Source organism: Argentina silus (genome assembly GCF_951799395.1).
Source record: "Argentina silus genome assembly, chromosome: 5".
In the NCBI taxonomy this organism is placed as follows: domain Eukaryota; kingdom Metazoa; phylum Chordata; class Actinopteri; order Argentiniformes; family Argentinidae; genus Argentina; species Argentina silus.
Genome location: NC_139659.1, coordinates 10,298,119 through 10,316,115, shown reverse-complemented (window position 1 = coordinate 10,316,115; position 17,997 = coordinate 10,298,119). Strand labels below are relative to the sequence as shown.

Genomic DNA, 17,997 nt, shown 5'->3' with positions numbered 1-17,997 from the left:
AGGTAGGTGACCTAGGACGAAGAGGTCATCTAACTGTAAGTTACCTGTGTTTATTTTGGGCGGTATGTTTGTAACAACTGTGTCTCTCTCTGATTCTCTTTAGGAGTACATGAACATAGTCAGAGACTTTGAGCACAGTAGAAGCCCTGGAGGAAACGACATCATGTTGTCAAAGCTGCGTGAACGACTGAAGGAGAAAGAGAAGGCTCTGGAGGTGCCGTCTTTCACCTCTGTGTTTTAGCTTCCTCACTGACGTTTCGTTATTTTCATCTCTTATTGTGACCGTCTTATTTCTCTAATAACCAGCGTCCTTATTGTGCGTCAACAGCAAGTGTTGGATGAGAAATTTGCTGCCATTGAAGAGAAGGACAATGAGATCCACCAGCTTCACCTGTCCCTCAGAGAGAAGGAGAGAGACCTGGAGAGGCTCAACAACCTGCTGTCTCACAATGAGGAGACCATCAACGTAGGAACCATTTCCCATCTCATTAATGTCACAAACCTCTCAATGGGGTTCACTAAGAGTGCGTTTTAGTTCAGGAGTTGGCTTAATGTAGGTTTTTACAACCTGTTTTTAAGATTAAACTGAGAGCATTCTCTTCTCCTGTGCTTGGTGTGACCCTTTAGAGCTTTGACACGCTGATAAAGGAGAAGGATGCGGAGCTGCAGCACCAGGCCAACACCCTGAAGAACGTGCTGAGGGCCAAGCAGGACGTGGAGGACAACCTGAACCGCTCCCTCAGAGAGAAAGACTCCATCATCAGCCAGCTCCAGCTCTCTCTGGAGGGCAAGACCAAGGACATGGAGGTGAGATGCGTTGTTCAGCATACTCACAAAACACTGACACTCACCAAATAAACCAATGCAGTCAGAGTACGCTGCCATCGTAAACCAGTGCACTCTGTATGTCAATGGGACAAACCCGGGATAGATCTTTCTCTCTCTGTCCTCTCTGTCTCTGTTTGTAGGACATGGCTGGTGCAATGCTAAACCAGTCCCAGACACAGGCACGTGACCTGGCGGAGCAGATGGGTCAGAGGTTAAAGGTGACAGAGGCCATGCTGGCAGAGGCGGTGAAGGCCAGGGAGAGGCTGGTGTCTGACAATGAGAGCGCTGTGGAGAGTCTGCTGGCCACTATCAGCAGCAAAGACCAGCTCCTCAAAGTACGAACAGAGACCCATGTACTACACACACACACACACACACAACCTGATTCACACAAATGTTTACACGCATGCTCTCCCTCTGTTACTCACCATTTGATATTGTAAAATTTTTACAGGTTTAGTTTAGCTTCACCAGGTGGTCTCTGTCTAATGTCTGTTGTTTCTCCTGTTCCTCAGGAGTCTGCTGAGCACTATAACCGCACCTTGTCTGAGCGCACTCAGGAGATCCAGGAGCTAAGACGACAGCTGATTGACAGGCATCAGCAGCTCGTCTCTGCAGAGAGAAACAGCTCCACGGCAACGCACGAGGGTTACCTAGAGACTGCGGAACTCAGGGTCCTGCTGACGGAAAAGGACGCCACCATCAATGTGAGAACCAACGGGCTAGAAAAACACTGATATGACCAGACATGTTTAAACAAACTCCCGGGAGTCTCCTGGAAATACACCAGCTGCCTGAAAGTGTTCATGCGTAATAAATTCTCTGTGTTTTGATTGTGATTCTGTTGATCCTAGAAGCTGCTGGAGCGCGGGCAGGAGAGAGACCACTTCTTGGCTGAGATGAGGCAGGAGGCGGCTCCGCTCCCTCAGGTTGTGGAGCTCAGACAGACCATCCAGGTGCTGCAGGAGAGACTAGAGGAGAGGGAAGGTAAGGCATCTGGTGTAAGCTCTCAGAGCTGAAAGATGTTGGGTGAAAAACCTTTGTGTCAGTTATTACTGTCTTTGACCTCCTGGGCCAGTTAACTCAAACTCCTTTGCTGTCCACTCTAAAGCTGATATCTCCAAGAGAAACAATGAAGACAACATGGAGAAAATCCCTCTCACCAAGAAAACAGTCGTCATCCTGAAGAAGGAGCTGGCGCAGAAGACTGAGGCTCTGAACAAGGCGTTGAAGAGGGAGAATGAGCTAAAGGTGGGTGCGGCTCAAATCAATGCTTTAATCAGTATTATTATTTTTTTTAGCTTGTAAGCTTGTCAGTGGGTTAACATTGTTTTCTTGTCTTCCAGATGTCCCTGGCTGAGCTGCGGTCAGTGTTGGCTGAGCTGGAGGGCCGTATTGAGGGAAACGTGGCCAACATAGAGTCCCTGACCACCACACTGGAGACCAAGGATGAGATTATCAACGTAAGCGCACTAGGGTGGATTCTGGGTCATGGTTAGCCTTCCATTAGCTAATTCACTGTACTTGAACTCAACCAGAACCCCACCACCTATGCTATGCCTAAGCATGGCCATGCTATTGTCTGCAAAGGAGAAGTGAGGAGATCTTAGTAATATGTTTATTAATTCGGGTTTTGAGCCCTCAGTGATGGTTTCAGATGTACCTTTTCCTCATTGTCTCTCTGACTTGTGTCTCCTGACAGGACCTCCACCAGCGTCTGGGCCAGCGAGGGGACAGCCAGACCAGTCACTCCCAGGAGCTGGCTGCAGAGGCTCGGGTGGAACGCTCTCTCCCTGGCCTCCCTCAAAGAGAAAGAACCATCATCGGGGGAGACAGCCAACAAGAGGTATCAACATGCAACATCCACTCTGAATCACACATTTGAGCTGAGTTGTGCCGTATTCCAGCCAAGTTCTACACAAAAGTTTAAGTCATTTAGGCCACAACCTTGAGTCTCTGTTTTCGGCCTGTAAGCACATTCGAGCAGACTAACTGACCTTGTGACCTCTTGACTTTGCCCTGTGTGGCCTCCCCAGGTCCAATCTGTGCCCAGCCTGGCAGCCCTTCAGGTGGAGCATGGTGCTCTGAACCGCGCCCTGAGGGCAGAGCAGCAGCTATACTCCAGCCTGGTCAGGACCGTGAAGGAGCAAGACAGGTATGGTGGAGATTGTTTTGAAGGATGGGGTGGGGTTCTGCTCCAGCCCAGCACTTACACCTGATTCAACTAACCGTAGTCTAGATTGACGACACACAGGACCAGGAGTGTAGAACACTGGATACGTGTACTTAGTGAAATCGTAGCATAATTGTTGAATAGATTGTGTATGCTTGTCCAGTATGTGTGAGGTTGTGTTGTGTTGCAGTGCCCAGCGTCTCCACGCCCTGCAGATGGAGCTGACAGCAGTGCAGCTCCTCAGGCAGCAGCTGGAGGAGGGCATCAGGAGCAACGAGGAGCTGAGAGTCGACCTGGAGAGAGAGCTCCAGAGAACCAAGCTCGGAGAAGGTGTGGTACACACAGTGTTCTAAGGATTAACTTGAAATACACTCTAAATGTTCAGTCTACCCATAGTGCTCAGTGTCAAAAAGGCCCAATACTGAAAGGAAAGTATTTTGAATTTTATTGGTGCTGTCAATTTTGGTATTTATTCTCTGTAATGCCACTGAGACACACACCACCTACTCGTATCATCATTGTCTGTCTTTCTGCACGTCCTCACTTCACTAACACTGCCTGGTGACGAGCCCATTCTCCATCCATCTCTCTCTTTTGTCTGCATGTACACCTGGTCCTGCTCTTCATGTATGTTTGTTTGCCTCTTTTTTTTGTCATCATTCTCCTTTTCTGTCTGCATGTTCTAAATCTAGCCCACGCTTCTCCTTCAACTCGCTGTAAATGTCACATCACCTCTCCTAACAACTCTAACACTCTCATTTGTGAAGTCAAAGTTATCTGCTAAATAAAGCATGTTTTCTGTGTCCATCTCTGTCTTTCTCACGCATACAACTCACACTTTACGTTGTCTTTGGTTGTCCATTAAAATGCCCCGGTGTCTCATTGCATCGCTTCCTTTCGTTTTCACACGCCATCATTTCTACAAACTCACAAACCATCTGTCAGATTAATAAGATTACTGATGTATGTCATTATATAATTTGAGGAGGAGGAGGGGGGGGGGGGGTTGCAGTAAATGCTCTTTGACGATGATCCGATGAGAGAAGGTACAGAGAGTATGGCTCATAGTCTATCTTCAATGACAGACAAATAGTCTGTCCTCCTTTTCTTATGTTTCCAGAACGGGATAATTATGTCACTAGTGTATATGTAATTCATAGGCCTATATTTACATATACTGTGGTGTAATGCTTGAGATTGGTTCACATGTCATTAGAGGATCCCTATACAGTAGTCAGATGTCGGTGATATAGAAGGCTCATTCTGGAGTGTGATGGAATGAGTGGGTGCATGTGTGTCTGTCAAAATCAGACGACGTGCGTGCGCGCGTGTTTGCTCGCTTGTTCCCATCTGCATGCCAGCACATATCTTCCCTCCCCTAAAGAGAGCAGCGTATATATAGGTAGTCTGTAAGTAAGAGGTCCAGGGCTCACATTCGCTGCTGCTCAGGAGAGGGAAGAGGGAGATGGCTAATTATAAAGGGTAGAGAGTATTCCTCTCTCTTTTGGTTGATCCAGTACACCATGTAGGATGATTTAATGATCTCTGACTGTTTTGTAAACAACATGGGTAATCTGCTAGAAGCCTTGTTCCACTGACGCATTCCTTATGTAAGTTCACACTCAGTGATTCAACCCAACTATGTATATTCATGTTCTAAGCACCCCATAGCTTGTGGTTGACTTGTGTACAAACGTGACACTAATGAAATAGTAATTTATTACATACATCCAATCGTTTTAATGGGGTCTGGACAGAAGAGAATGCAATGAAAATCTAATGAAAATGTGATCTTTAATGAAGTTTAGTGATACAACATATCATATCAGATATGGGTATCTATAACCAAGCTTCATATGTGAGCAACACACTGTGATCTAATCTTGTTAGTCTGACCCATTTGACCCTGTAAGCAGTGCTTGGCAGTCTATGGGCATCTGTAAGCAGTGCTTTGCAGTCTGGTTGGCCTCCCCTCTGACTCACCCCATGTCTCTCTACAGGACACGAGGGTCAGACAGACCGGGTGGACCCTAAAGAGCTGGAGAGCATGAGGCACCAGCTGGAGGACGCCCAGCGCTGGAATGCCTCTCTGCAGGCCCGCCTTGGAGCCATCCAGAACCGTGGAGGAGGGGTGGGCGGAACCAATGACACTGGTGAGACTAGGACCTAATCATCCCCTGCTTTCAATTGGCTCATTCATCCCCTCTCCTTTCCCCTGCAACTCTTCCCCAGGTCATTACTGCAAAAGAGAACTAAATGTAAAATAAGGGATAGAAAAATTAATAAAGGATACTGCACCACTATAAACATCACCAATATACTGCAATCCCATTCCCTTTAATGGTGTGTTGTGTTCTGTCCGGTATCGCAGTTTTGGTACAGTAGTAACTCCTGTCTCTCCCGTTGCAGCTGACACTCTGAGTTTCGTGGCTGACCAGACGTCCTACATGAGTATCTGTGTAGGGGAGGGACTGGAGGAGGGCCTGGCCCAGCTCTCTGTACAAGAGCTCAGAGAGAAGGTGAGCTTCCCTCAAACATATGGATTTAGTCAGCATACCAGCAAAAACACATACAGAAGTAGTGGGTGTAAGTATTAATACTGATAATGTGAATGTCTTTATGGTCTGAATATTTAGATCATCTAATTGACTGTCTCTGTGCCTCAGGTTCTGGAGCTGCAGGACTTTGTCAGCAGACTGCAGGCTGTGAATGAAGACCTGCAGAGGAGGCTGTCAGACACTGACCATGCCCCGAGGGAGGACCACAGCCTGTGGTCAAACAGTAGCCATGGGAACGAGGTACAGCTGACACTCCAGGACGTGAAAACTGACCTTACATTAGTCTCTAGGGGCAATTCATTCTACACACAGCGTCCTCTAACCTCTGACTATAACTGTTGACCTTTAACCCTCACTTGTGTCCTTGTTAGTTCAGTTTGTTTTGTTTCCTATTAATGGCCTTTATGTCTGTTGTACTGTATATGTGTTTTTCTCTAACAAATATGCTGTTTGTCTGCAGTAGATAGCATTTCCCCCACTCTCTCACTCCACCTCTCTTAACCCATCCCTGTTCTCTTATCTCTCTGTCCCATTGAATGGTTTTCTTACCCCATACCACATTAGACATGTCACGCCATTCTGCCTTTGCTGTGGAGTGTGTCTTATGGATTCTGTTCCATCATTGCATTTTCTTTTACGAAGCCATGTGTGTCACACTCGCCTCCCATTCCACTACTCTAGCATCTAGAGGAGAGGCAGGAGCAGCAGGAGCAGCAGTCGGCGCGCAGTAGAAAAGCCCTCAGTTCTGGCCGGGATAAAGGGAGTCAAACGGACAGCCTTGGACAGGTACACCCAGGTCCCATGGATAGGTAGTTAGGAAGCAAGACCCTGTCGAAGGGTTTTCTACTCGTTAAAGAGAAATTTAATTTAATCACCATTTCTGAAAAAATTCAACCCATTTTAGGTTGTTGATGGGAGACAGTCTGAGGTTGTGAGTGGGAAAGGTGCCCTGGAACAGATCCAGAGGGGTGTCTCCCCCAGTGAGACCCAGAACAGCCGAAGGGGAGAGGAAGAGAGTGACAGAGAAGGAGAGCAGCTCAGGTCTCTCCTGGCAGACTGTGGGGCCCAATCAGCCACCCAGCTCAGGTAAGACAGACTGACGTCCTCTCTCTATTTGACACTAGATTATCTCGGAGTACTTAACAAAAAAAATGGTCTGTACTGTAGATCAATTTATTATTTAAATTTCCATTGGAAGGGATAAAGATATTGTGCTTTTCACAACAAATGTAACCCTTGGGGACAAATAACGTCTATGAAACTGAATAGTATTGAAGTGAATGTGGTGTGATACAGGGAGGAGCTCCAGAGGCTGAGGTTAGAGAATGTGGACCTGCAGGGTCTCCTGAAGGAGGAGAAGTCCACAGAGGCCAAGGAAAGAGCAGACAGCTCAGGAGAAAGCAGTGATGGACAAGGAAACCTGCGGCAAAACGTGGAGAGACTAAAGTCAGAGGCCAAAGGTCACCGCAAGGTTATCAGGCTACTGAGGGAGCAGCTGGAGCAAAACTGTGGGGCGGCGACTGACGGGGAGAACCGTTTCGACCCAGAGCTCATCGTCAGTATGACCCGGGAGATTGAACGACTGCGCTCGGAGCAGGAAGGAGTGCACAGGAGGGAGAAGCCACTAGAGGGTGTGACGACAGTGGAAACACACGGAGACGGCCATTCCACCCAGGGAAGCAGCCACCACACCAAGGCTCAGTCACAAAGCAAGAGCCAGCGACAACAGACCACAAGACATGGCGTGAGTGCTGTATTTTCTTGAGAACAAAACAGACATGCAATTATTTTGTATTTCATTTTTAATGCTTATCTACTCTTTTTCATATTGCAGGCTGGTGTAAAATCTCGCCTCCCTGTTCCTGTAAGATTCAACAAAATGCAGGCCAGGAGCAGCAGAGAGTCTGTGAACCAGCAGACAGAAGAGAGCTGTGAGCATCTGAGAGTTGACATACTACAGCAGCTAGAGTTAGACCACAACCACAGGGCTGTGTATGGCTCAGACCAGCGGACATCCTCAGACTCTGACTCCCACAGGTCTTCTGGAGCTGTCCCCAACAGCAACCCAGAGTCTGACCACAGCCCAGAAACCAGACAGGGCCCAGGCCCAGACACAGACCTCCTCACCCAGCTGGAGCTCCTCCACCAGGAATGCCAGGAGAAGGAGCAGCTCATTGCCCGTCTGGAGGAGCAGCTAGCTGAGTGGGACGAACTACAGGCTCGACTGCGGGAAAAGGAACTGTTAAACCGCCAGTACATAGAAGCCTTACAGGCTGCAGAGTCCACCATCGCCTACCTGACTGCCTGTAACCTGGACAGCCAGGGTGGAGTAGTGTCAGGCTCAGACCCCGGTCTACAAAGGCAGTGTGTGGAGCTCCAGAAGGCTCTGCAGGAGAAGGAGAGACTCAACAGCCAGCTGATGGAATGTCTGAACATGGCTGAGTCGGCCATAGCCTCTCTTAGTGCCAACCACTCCTCTTCTGATGGCCGCAGTGACCCTCAGGAGCTGTGTGTGAGACTGGAAGCAGCCCTGCGGCAGGTGAGTGTGTCTCTGGATGCTAAGGGAACAGAGGGGAGCTCTGGCGGTTCGCAGGGCCTGGACCTAGAGCTACAGAGGCAGGCAGACGCCCTGCAGGAGGCGCTGTGGGAGCAGAGCCGAGTCAATGCCGAGCTACAGGAGAGGCTGAGCGTAGCTGAGGCTGCTGTCACACAGCATAGCGGCAACACTGCCTCCACAGGCCTGGAGGGCAACTCCAGCAGGCAGGCAGAGGGAGAGTCTCAGGGAGGGAAAGGGCCAAAGGGACAACACAGTAGAGAGCATCATGTGAAAAGCAAGACGGGATCCTCTGAGAAGAACAGCTTAGACCTAGAGGAAATAATCAAGCGTCTCTCTGAGTGTCTCAGAGCCACAGAGTCTGCCATCGCGTCACTCATAGCACAGTGCATCGGCACAGGCACCTTCACCACTGTTAAACCAGCTCAGGCCAGCTCCGACCTACAGCAGCAACTGGACAGGCTATTGAGAGCTCTACTGGAGAGGGAAGGACTTAGTGACCTGGGCCACACAGAACAGACACAACAGACCAGTAGAACCCCCAACCGCCAGAGCACAACTGGGGCTGGAACCAGGGCACCCTCTCCCCAGGAGCTCCATCGCAACATCTGCCTTCTCCAGAGGGTCTTCACTGAGCACGCCCAGAGGATTTCTGAGCTGCAGGCTGCTCTGCAGGAGGAGAGGGGACGCCGTGAGGAACGTGAGGCCCAGCTAAGGGGGCTTGGACAAGAGGCAACAGCACAGAATGCCCAGGCACAGCTGGAGAGCCTGCAAAGAGCTCTGAAAGAGAAAAAGAAGACCTGTAAGAGCCTGGAGGAGAAACTGGCCAAGGCCCAGACCATCATCGCTCTGCAGAGCTCCTCTAGGAAACCCACCCACGGAGCAACACAGAAAGGTAAGGAAATGATAGCTAAGCTCAAACTGTTTAGCAAATTCAGACAGAAAGATCAACAAGGCTCTCAAATGTCAGTTCTATATATTGCAAACACATTATTGTTTAGGACTTTAAGTGTTTCAATTCTGTAATTTCTTCACTTAAAAGTATGGAGTCTCAATGGAATAGTGATGTTTCAAATATACTCTTGATGAGCTACCTGCATTTGTTGTTTTTCGCATCTCTAGTGCAAGAACTGCATGTGAGATGTGTCGTTAAGCATGACAGCCAACTCTTTTGATTCTAGATGTTTTGTACTGAAAAGAGCATTTAGCTAAATTGGCCATGCCCTTCACAGCATGACAACAAAGTGATTGGCTATGTGTAGTGTTAAACTATTGCCTGTGTGATTTAACAATGTTGGACACAAGCCAAATGACATGAGGCCCTGTCACCAACTGTCATCCTGAGAGCGAGGGAGTGCACACCTTTTGGAGCTTCTCTTTTTAACCCCCACATGTTGCCTCTAGCGCCCCCTCTGGAGCAGAATGACAAAGGCGTGCAGGTGGATTTGCAGGACCTGGGTTACGAAACCAGTGGCAAGAGTGAGAACGAGGTGGATAGGGAGGAGAGCAGTAGCACAGGTAGACGTCTAGACAGACGGTGCATGTCCGCTCTGTGGAGACTAATCACAGTGGTGATGTCTGCATGACGAATGAACACTGGGCTGTAACAACTTTGATTGATTGATAATGTCTGCTGTTTGGGCCTTTTATATAACCACACACAAGTCTGTCCTGTTTGGTCTTAACTTGGACTGACCAGTCTGTCCATCCCTCCCTGTGTCTCTATGCCTGTTTCTACTGCATGTTTGCATACTGGTGGATTGGCTTGCTCTGTGGAACTGTACCTCATATCTCTCCTCCGGAGTCCTCTTATTGTACCATGTGGTCAATTGAAGATCAACAGAATACCTCCTTCCTTTCACCATCTCTGTCAGCTTGTGCTTAGTCTGTGGGTATTGTATCCCTGTTTAATGTGTGTGTGTGTGTGTGTGTGTGTTCGTTCCCTAGACATGGATGGTGGTCTGCAGCCTCACATCAGTGCATCCAGCCTTCCCGACCAGGGCACCTTCTCATCCACAGAGCACCTGGACTCTGCCTCCAGCGCCTCCTACCCCAGCACTCCTGCCCTCAGCTCTCCCAAGGTACACCTCTCAGTAGTTTTGTTGTTGTTATACTGTCATTACCATATTATGTCTTTGACAAGATAGATAATCTCTCTCCCTCTAGGTGAGTCTGAAGAGCCTGCAGGCATTCGAGGACTACGGCCTGTCTGAGGATGCGGCCCAGCTCCGGGCCCAGGTGACGGAACTGAAGGGACAGCTGGAGAACCAACACAGAGTCATCCTCCACATGCAGGGCCTCCTGCGCAGGAACTCCCTCTCCAGCGACCTGCTCACCATCACCTCTGATCCCATCACTGGGAGAGAGGAGGAAGAAGATGCGGAGGAGGAGGGGAGGAAGAGGGGGGGCCGTGGCCAGAAGATGACCCTCATGGCTCAGGAGCACGGGGAGGAAGAGGAGGAGGAGAAGCAGGTGATGAAGGAGAAGATCAGCCACCTGAACGTGGAGTTGGAGAGAGAGAGGACTCTGAACCGGAGCATGAGTGAGCAGATGCAGCAGGCCCAGCAACGCAGCCGCTCAGCCTCGCCTGCCAGGTCAGCCCTCATTCACTTCATCATCACCACCACCACCAACACCATCATCACCTTGTCATCTTCATCACCACTGCCACCACCAAAAAACCACACCTCCTGTGTGAAAGCTATTGTGAATGTCTCTCTTCCCTCCTCCCTCCAGGATCGACTCCCTGGTGCAGTCCCAGGCCAGAGAGCTGTCTCAGCTGAGGCAGCAAATCAAGGAGAGCCGGGGGCTGGGTGCTCTGCAGCGCCGCCAGCTGGAGGAGTTGAGCAGGGCGTTTGAGGAGCTGCTGCAGGCCAGCGATGTGGACTACTACGTGGGAGAGGTGTTCAGAGAGCAGCTGGACAAGAGCCTGAATGTGCTGGAGAGGCTGGAGGGCCGGCTGGAGAAAGGTACACCCTACACACCAAGCATAGAGCTCCGGCAGAATGTAGTCTGTTCTAGGTGGTTTAACTTACTTTCCGCTTCAACCTAAATTCCCCATTCATTTTTCCTGTCAGGATTTTTTCAAACATCTAATATAATTCTTGGGTAACATGTAGGCCTAAGGTTTCTTGTATGTTTTTTTGCCTGATTAACTAGCACTTGATTTGTCTTCATGTTGGCACATCTCTTGTCTCTAAGTTAACGTATACATATTCTAGTTTTGACTTAAGAGACAAAGTAATAAATAAAGATAAATGGTTACATCAAACGCTATTTTATCAGAGAACAAAACGTACAATAAACGTTAAGCCTACATGATACACAACGCTAATATTAGCTGTTTTGAAAATATCCCAATGGGAAAAGTAAGGTAGTGCCTTTCTCAGGTCTTTTAAGTGACACACACAAACACACACACACACACACACACTATCCATGAAACACTTTACACTTGCCAGCCATTCACACTTTTGCCAAAACACACACATCACCAGCCAATATGTACTACATGGGCCAATAGACATAGCCAGGCCTTTCACCACTCACGAAGCTGATGTTTAACTTGGCCAACATGACACGGGAGACTAGCCAATACTTTGTCAAGTTTAAGGCATTTACCGGCTTTTAGAGAGCAGCTGTTAGTTAGAAGAACTAGCAACATCATGATTATTGATGTATTGAGGCAGCTGTAAGAACACAGAGCATACTTTTAGAGAAAGAGGGTGATGAAAGGGTGGTAGCAAAGGAGAGGAGAAAGAGAGCAGTGAGCTATGATTGATTTTGTGAGACGGCTCTTTCACCATCACTCTTTGTCTTTGTCTGTCAGGAGACGCTCATCAGGATAATGAGGACGGAGCAGCACTGGAGCTGGCTCAAAGGTACGTCTCAAACCCTGCACTTCACTCTCTGATTGCTCTCCGTGGCCTCATGATTTACGCACTTCTAACAGATAATCAGGCTTTTTGTTCTCTTTTTGTTAACTCTTGAGTCTTCATTATTTATGTTGATGTTTATGTATGATAACCCATGATGAAATGTGATTCTAAATGACTATTCAAATCAAATCCGTAAGATGAATGTTATTTACAGTGCACTCCTTGCCAGACTATTTTCATGAGGCCCATAGGACTCTTGTCTGAGGGATGTAATTTGGGCTTGGCTTGGTGATGGTATTTGATGCTTGGCCAGTGCCCCACTTGAAGCCCACCTCTCTCCCTCATCCCCCCATCTTTAATAGCCAGATCCTCTCTCCCCCAGGCGGTGTGTGTGAGATTTGTGTGTTCTGCAGCCAGCCAATTACCATTGACCTGATTACATAGCCCTGACTGTATTGACCTGTTTATTCACATCAGACGAAAAACACTCGGGTTTCACTGCCCTCTGTAGGCACACAGCCGTCTTACTCAACCTTGTGTGTGGTTATGTCAACGTGACAACAGAGGAATGTGAAATCTCAACCCTCTCGCCTGTCACTGGACAGCCCTGCCAAGCTCCAACATGAGTTGCAGTACCTACACTCTCAGCTAGAGGGCGAAAGAGAGCAGTTGGACAGCCCTGCTAGTCTACAGCAGGAAATAGAGTACCTTCGCCTGCAGCTAGAGGACGAGAGAGAGCTACTGCAGCAGCAGCTCTGCTTTCTGGTCCATCAGAACCAGAGTTTGGCAGAATGCACCAGGGAGCAGCTGGATTTGTGAGTGACCAGGCCCCAACTAGGACTAGGAAGCATGTGTTTGCTGTGAACTGACCTCTTCTTCCTCCTTTACTCCAAGCCGAATTATTCTACCTCAACGTTCCAAGCCCTTTGGATATGGACACATTTAATATGATATTTCTTTCCCCTTTTTGGCACAATGTATACATTGGTTGTATGCCAGACAACACTTCCCTCTGAGGTACTTGCCCGCCTCTCTGATTGTGTGTGCTGACTTCGCGCTGTCCCATTTCACACTGTGTTTCTCTCTGACCGAGCTGTTCAGAGTGTGGAAGCTGTCTCCTCTGACTCCCTCTTTCTGTCTCTGTCCCTGTCCCAGGCTCTCCAAAGAGCTGCAGGAGAAGAACCGCCTGGTCCAGAGTTTACAGAGTCAACTCCGTGGCCAAACTCCCAGTAGCCACCAGAGTTCTGACTCTGAGATGTCTGGCAGGATCTCCCAGGAAGCCACAGCCTCCTACCATAACAGCCCTACTGCCGCCATGAAACCAAATGGCAACCCAGTCTTTCATGGTAAGATGAACAACCTAAATCATATAGTAGATTGTAATGTTATTATGGTCGCCAAGCCAATAGACCCTAATTACACAAGAGCTGAACCAAGCTGAGCTGTACAGAGTTGGACTGGTTACACATTCACCGTAGTTGCGGAAACACTGCTGGAAAGGACAATGTGAAAGGAAAATATCTGAGCCAGTACAGTATGGTTCAGGGTGGCCCTAGAGTGTGTAAAGCCCTGATGTGAGAGAGGCCAATGCTAGTTTTGAATGTCACTGAGGGCTGGTCCCGTGTGTGTGTGTGTGTGTGTGTGTGTGCGTGTGCGTGCAGAGGGTTATTTTAGGGCAAGGCCTGGATTAACGCTGTTCTCTACATTAAATATAGATATTTTCCCCCTATTAAGATTGCCTGAATCCCTGCCCTGGACCAGTCTAATAGCAGTGGTAATGGCACTTATTTTCCACTCAGAGCAATTCTGCTGCAGTCAGGCGTCATGCAGGACAAAGAGGGCCGGCCAAGGGCAGGACAGGTGTCCTGTTTCCCCCTCCACTTAAAACTGCATTATTCAGTGGGACCTATCCGGTTTAATCTTCAAATTGTGTTTCCCCCTAAGAGGAGACAATGAGGGCTATTAAGGGGATGGATTATGTGTGTGACATGTGAGAGGACCCAGAGAGGGGCTCCAGACCTAAACTCTCATTTCCCTTAGTGCTGCCGTGCTGGGAGAGGCTAACGCACAGGACTCATCCAGTCCTAGCTCTCCTTAGAATCCAGATGCTAAGCTAAAACAGTGGAAGCGCATATGTTCATAATGAGCGTTTGTGCTTAGAGGCTAGGATAACTGAGAGCATTCTCTTATCATTCAATAGGTGTGGGTAGGTTACCCATCATTTAGACAGTGTTAACTCTTAAGACGATGGATTTAAAACACGAGAAAGTGCAGAATGGCGTCATTCGAGGACGGTGGAAGAAGGCTTTTAAAGCCATAAAAGATGCAGACAAGGGTACGGTTATCATTGGCTGTCATGAAGGATGACTTTGTTGTGAGGTTCTGCTTCTTCACTGCTCTCTTGGTCCATACAGGAGTGAAAGATGCCAGCGCGGGACTGGGGGCTCCCGAGGCTGCAGCGTCTGGCTCTGGCATGGGCAGGACTGAGGATGTGGGTGTGTCTGGAGGTGGAGGGAGTGGCGGGCCGCTGCAGGGCCTGCAGAGGGAGAACGGACGTCTGCAGGAGCAGCTGAGGAGCAGTGAGGAGCTAAACATCACCCTGCGCACTGAGCTGGACCTGCACCGATCCATCCTGGTCCAAACCAGCACTCCTCAGCAGAACCAGAACCAAGGTCAGGGCCAGGGTCTGGGTCAGGCTGGGCCCACGCCAAATAAGGAGGGCCATAGAGGAGAGGGAAACCCAGCCTCTCAGCAGGACACAGCCCAACTACGCACCATGAATCCAGGTACAGCACTGACCATCAGGGGTAATGTTCTGTACTTTGTGGATGTGGTTATGGTTGTAGATATTCACATGGTCTGTGTGTGTGTTGGTGACTAAGTTTAAAGACTACTGCTTTGTTTTGTGTCAGACCTGCTGACAGAGCACCTGTTGGAGATCCGCGCACTGAGGCAGCGCCTGGAGGAGACCATACGCACCAACGACCGACTCAGAGAGCAGCTGGAGAGAAAGCTGGCGGAGGTGGACAGAGACCCAGGTACACACACACACACACACACACACACACACACTAAAACTGCCGAGAGGAAAGAAACTGTCTGAGATGGAAAGACATGTTCTCACAGAAACTTGTAGTTTTTGTTGAAGGCTGTTGAGATACTGACTGTGTGTCTGTGTGTGTCTGTTTATCTAGCAGCAACCAACATCTTCATCCACGGTACGGAGGAGCAGGGCCAGCTGACCAGCGAGCTGCGCTTCCTCTGGGGACAGAACCAGGCCCTGAAAGAGCAGCTCAGCCTGGGCTCTAGAGGTACGCAGGCTTGACACCCACGCACGCACGCACAAACAGACACAGACACAGACACAGACACTCACTCACTCATTTTGATTCTATATGGCCTAGCATGACAGTGCATGTGCGTGTGTGTGTGTTGTCTCCAGACAAGCAGAAGGAGAATGAGAAGCTGAGGGAGGCGTTGGCCAGACGGACAGCCAGGCTGGAGCAGAGCAGGAAGGAGTGTGAGGCTCTGAGACAGGAGAATGGCCGCCTGCAGGAAAGACTGGAGCGAACCAGCCAGGACAACACACACCTCCAGGAGACACTGCACTTCAGCAGAGATGAGCTTCACAGGTAACACACTACACACACTAGACACTACACAGACATTATCAGTACCGCAATCTCCCAATGCAACTTGAAACTACTCACAGCAACCAATTAGCAGACACACACTCATCGCCTTTACCATTACACTGTATAGGCTACATCATTACTACAGTACCACTCTGCAATGTGAGACCACATAGATCAAAGCCCTATCCCAACCACGCACACACATGATGTGGAATCCCTTACATGGCCCATAACCTGGGTCCTAGTGACACAGTTGAGTGAGGTTGACATCTGACACCTGGAGTCTGCTTCACTGTGGTGTCACCTCTCCTCTCCCTTTCGTTTGTGTGTGTGTGTGTGTGTGTGTGTGTCTGTCTGTCTGTCTGTGTGTCTGTGTGTCTGTGTGTGTGTGTGTGTGTGTGTGTGTGTGTGTGTGTGTGTGTGTGTGTGTGTGTGTGTGTGTGTGTGTGTGTGTGTGTGTGTGTGTGTGTGTGTGTGTCTGTCTGTCTGTGTGTCTGTCTGTGTGTCTGTCTGTGTGTCTGTGTGTAAAAACATGTAATGATTGTGTGTGTTGTCAGGTTACAGTGTCAGGTGAAGGTCCAGAGGCAGCAGCTCTCAGACAGTCAGCACTTGCTCCAGTCTCTGCGTGTGGAGCTGCAGGTGTTTGAGCAGATCAAGACTGGAGCACACAAACACACAGGTGCATTAGAGCAGTATTTGCAACTGTAGTGACATTGATTGATTGAATGCTAGTCTAGCTCGAATAAACTAAGATGGAGTACTGTTTTACATGTTAATTAATGTATAGTATGTCCCCCTCCTTCACTGACTAACTTATTTGACCCATCTGCTGACTGTAGAGTCCCATGAGTCTGGTTCTGCTCCTGGGTCAGTCCCGGTAGACCTGGGGGAGCTGCTATCTGAGATCCGTCACCTGAGGCTGCAGCTGGAGAGGAGCATCCAGACCAACACTGCCCTGCGCCAGAGACTGGAGGAACAGCTGCTGAGAGGCGACAACCGCCCTGACACCATCAACATCAACTACCTGCTCTCAACGCCAGGTATATTCACGCATGCACAGACAGACAGACAGACAGGCACGCACACGCTGTGTAGTGGTGTTAACATCGCTCCTGTCTGTGTTCCAGAGGAGGGAGGCAGGTCTCCAGGTCGCGATGGCTGTGATCTCCTACGTCACTCCTCCCACTCTCATGGTGAGCCCTCCTCTGTCTTCACTGGCAAGACTCCACAATCTACTGCACAGCACAAACCGTCAGCCACACCTAATGGTAGCTTCTCACCGTTGGTCATTCAGCACTGGAGTGGAAAGATATGGGTAGTGTGTAGATATGAGAGTGTATTGCACTGTTGAGTTGAGCATGTGAGTGTTTACTGTGTGTCTGTTTGTGTCTCTCAGATGTGAAGCGCCAGGCCCAGTCGGGCCTGGACAGTGCGTCTCAGTGCAGTGGCAGTTCTGGGGACAGTGTCTCAGGCGCGCCCTCCCGCCTGGTGCCCGGGCACCGCCTGTGGGCCAACCGGAACGGGCGCCACGTCCTGGGCCTGATCGAGGACCACAACGCCCTCCGCAAGCAAATCTCTGAGGGCAAGAGGCTCACATGCAACATGGACGCCCACCTGCAGGAATGCCTCCACTCACTGAACCAGCAGGGCTCAGAACACACGCATGTATGAGTCTGTCTGGAATAAGGGATTAGTATTGTCTTAGGGGATCGGTAGGGACAATGTGTGATGATGCTGGTCATTAAGCTGTGTTGTGTGTTTGTGTCAGGTGATGGACCAGCAGCAGCTGAAGGGCCTGTCCAGCAGTGTCAACACCATGCAGCAGGTACTGGAGGAGGCAGGACGGCTGCTCAAGCTCGTCTGGAGGGTCTCTCTGCCCTCAGGCACGGGGGACAGCAGCAATAACCAGCAGGTACGCACGCACGCACGCTCACTCACTCTGCTGTGAATTGGTTACATGTTTGTTACATGCTGTCGTGACTGTTCCTCTTCTCTCTGTCAGGATGAGCTGCTGAACAATGAGATCTCCCGTCTGAAGAGCAGGCTGTCCCAGCAGGAGAGGATGCTGAGTGGAGCCGTGAAACGCCTCCGCAGCACCAACCAGCTCAAGGAGGGCATGGAGAGGGTCATCATCGACCAGCGTAAGACCTCATACTGTACACTCACAGAACTCTAAAAATACATACTTAGAACTGGATTGATCAATTAGTAACTGCGTACACTCTGTTCAAAGCAATATGTTTCTTTTTAATAAATGTAGTGTCGTTAACCCACGGAGTGCTGAAGAAGGCCAGAGGGAATCTAGAGGTGAGTCTCTCCAGGATCAGTCAGTTACTGTTGAGACACCTACAGTAGCAGTAACCCTCATAGT

The 17,997-nt window shown here is 49.4% G+C and overlaps 1 protein-coding gene across 5 annotated transcripts in view; it reads left to right on the top strand.

Moving 5' to 3' along the window:
• cdk5rap2 (CDK5 regulatory subunit associated protein 2) overlaps nucleotides 1-17,997 on the top strand; it is a 30,180-nt gene that overhangs the window by 11,546 nt on the left and 637 nt on the right. For 2 of the 5 annotated variants that reach the window (XM_083670390.1, XM_083670393.1), the window contains exons 15-49: nucleotides 104-214; nucleotides 329-466; nucleotides 628-807; nucleotides 969-1,163; nucleotides 1,344-1,535; nucleotides 1,683-1,815; nucleotides 1,940-2,079; nucleotides 2,175-2,291; nucleotides 2,531-2,674; nucleotides 2,865-2,983; nucleotides 3,192-3,331; nucleotides 5,002-5,154; nucleotides 5,411-5,520; nucleotides 5,668-5,799; nucleotides 6,241-6,345; nucleotides 6,464-6,645; nucleotides 6,856-7,303; nucleotides 7,394-9,008; nucleotides 9,518-9,631; nucleotides 10,061-10,194; nucleotides 10,280-10,707; nucleotides 10,850-11,082; nucleotides 11,943-11,994; nucleotides 13,147-13,337; nucleotides 14,406-14,777; nucleotides 14,904-15,029; nucleotides 15,186-15,302; nucleotides 15,434-15,623; nucleotides 16,184-16,305; nucleotides 16,466-16,666; nucleotides 16,754-16,819; nucleotides 17,023-17,291; nucleotides 17,395-17,538; nucleotides 17,629-17,767; nucleotides 17,887-17,933. In XM_083670390.1, coding sequence (XP_083526516.1) covers nucleotides 104-214; nucleotides 329-466; nucleotides 628-807; nucleotides 969-1,163; nucleotides 1,344-1,535; nucleotides 1,683-1,815; nucleotides 1,940-2,079; nucleotides 2,175-2,291; nucleotides 2,531-2,674; nucleotides 2,865-2,983; nucleotides 3,192-3,331; nucleotides 5,002-5,154; nucleotides 5,411-5,520; nucleotides 5,668-5,799; nucleotides 6,241-6,345; nucleotides 6,464-6,645; nucleotides 6,856-7,303; nucleotides 7,394-9,008; nucleotides 9,518-9,631; nucleotides 10,061-10,194; nucleotides 10,280-10,707; nucleotides 10,850-11,082; nucleotides 11,943-11,994; nucleotides 13,147-13,337; nucleotides 14,406-14,777; nucleotides 14,904-15,029; nucleotides 15,186-15,302; nucleotides 15,434-15,623; nucleotides 16,184-16,305; nucleotides 16,466-16,666; nucleotides 16,754-16,819; nucleotides 17,023-17,291; nucleotides 17,395-17,538; nucleotides 17,629-17,767; nucleotides 17,887-17,933 — 7,299 coding nt within the window. The remainder of the gene's footprint in view (nucleotides 1-103; nucleotides 215-328; nucleotides 467-627; nucleotides 808-968; nucleotides 1,164-1,343; nucleotides 1,536-1,682; nucleotides 1,816-1,939; nucleotides 2,080-2,174; nucleotides 2,292-2,530; nucleotides 2,675-2,864; nucleotides 2,984-3,191; nucleotides 3,332-5,001; nucleotides 5,155-5,410; nucleotides 5,521-5,667; nucleotides 5,800-6,240; nucleotides 6,346-6,463; nucleotides 6,646-6,855; nucleotides 7,304-7,393; nucleotides 9,009-9,517; nucleotides 9,632-10,060; nucleotides 10,195-10,279; nucleotides 10,708-10,849; nucleotides 11,083-11,942; nucleotides 11,995-13,146; nucleotides 13,338-14,405; nucleotides 14,778-14,903; nucleotides 15,030-15,185; nucleotides 15,303-15,433; nucleotides 15,624-16,183; nucleotides 16,306-16,465; nucleotides 16,667-16,753; nucleotides 16,820-17,022; nucleotides 17,292-17,394; nucleotides 17,539-17,628; nucleotides 17,768-17,886; nucleotides 17,934-17,997) is intronic. The other 3 variants (XM_083670392.1, XM_083670391.1, XM_083670394.1) reach the window with 3 other exon arrangements.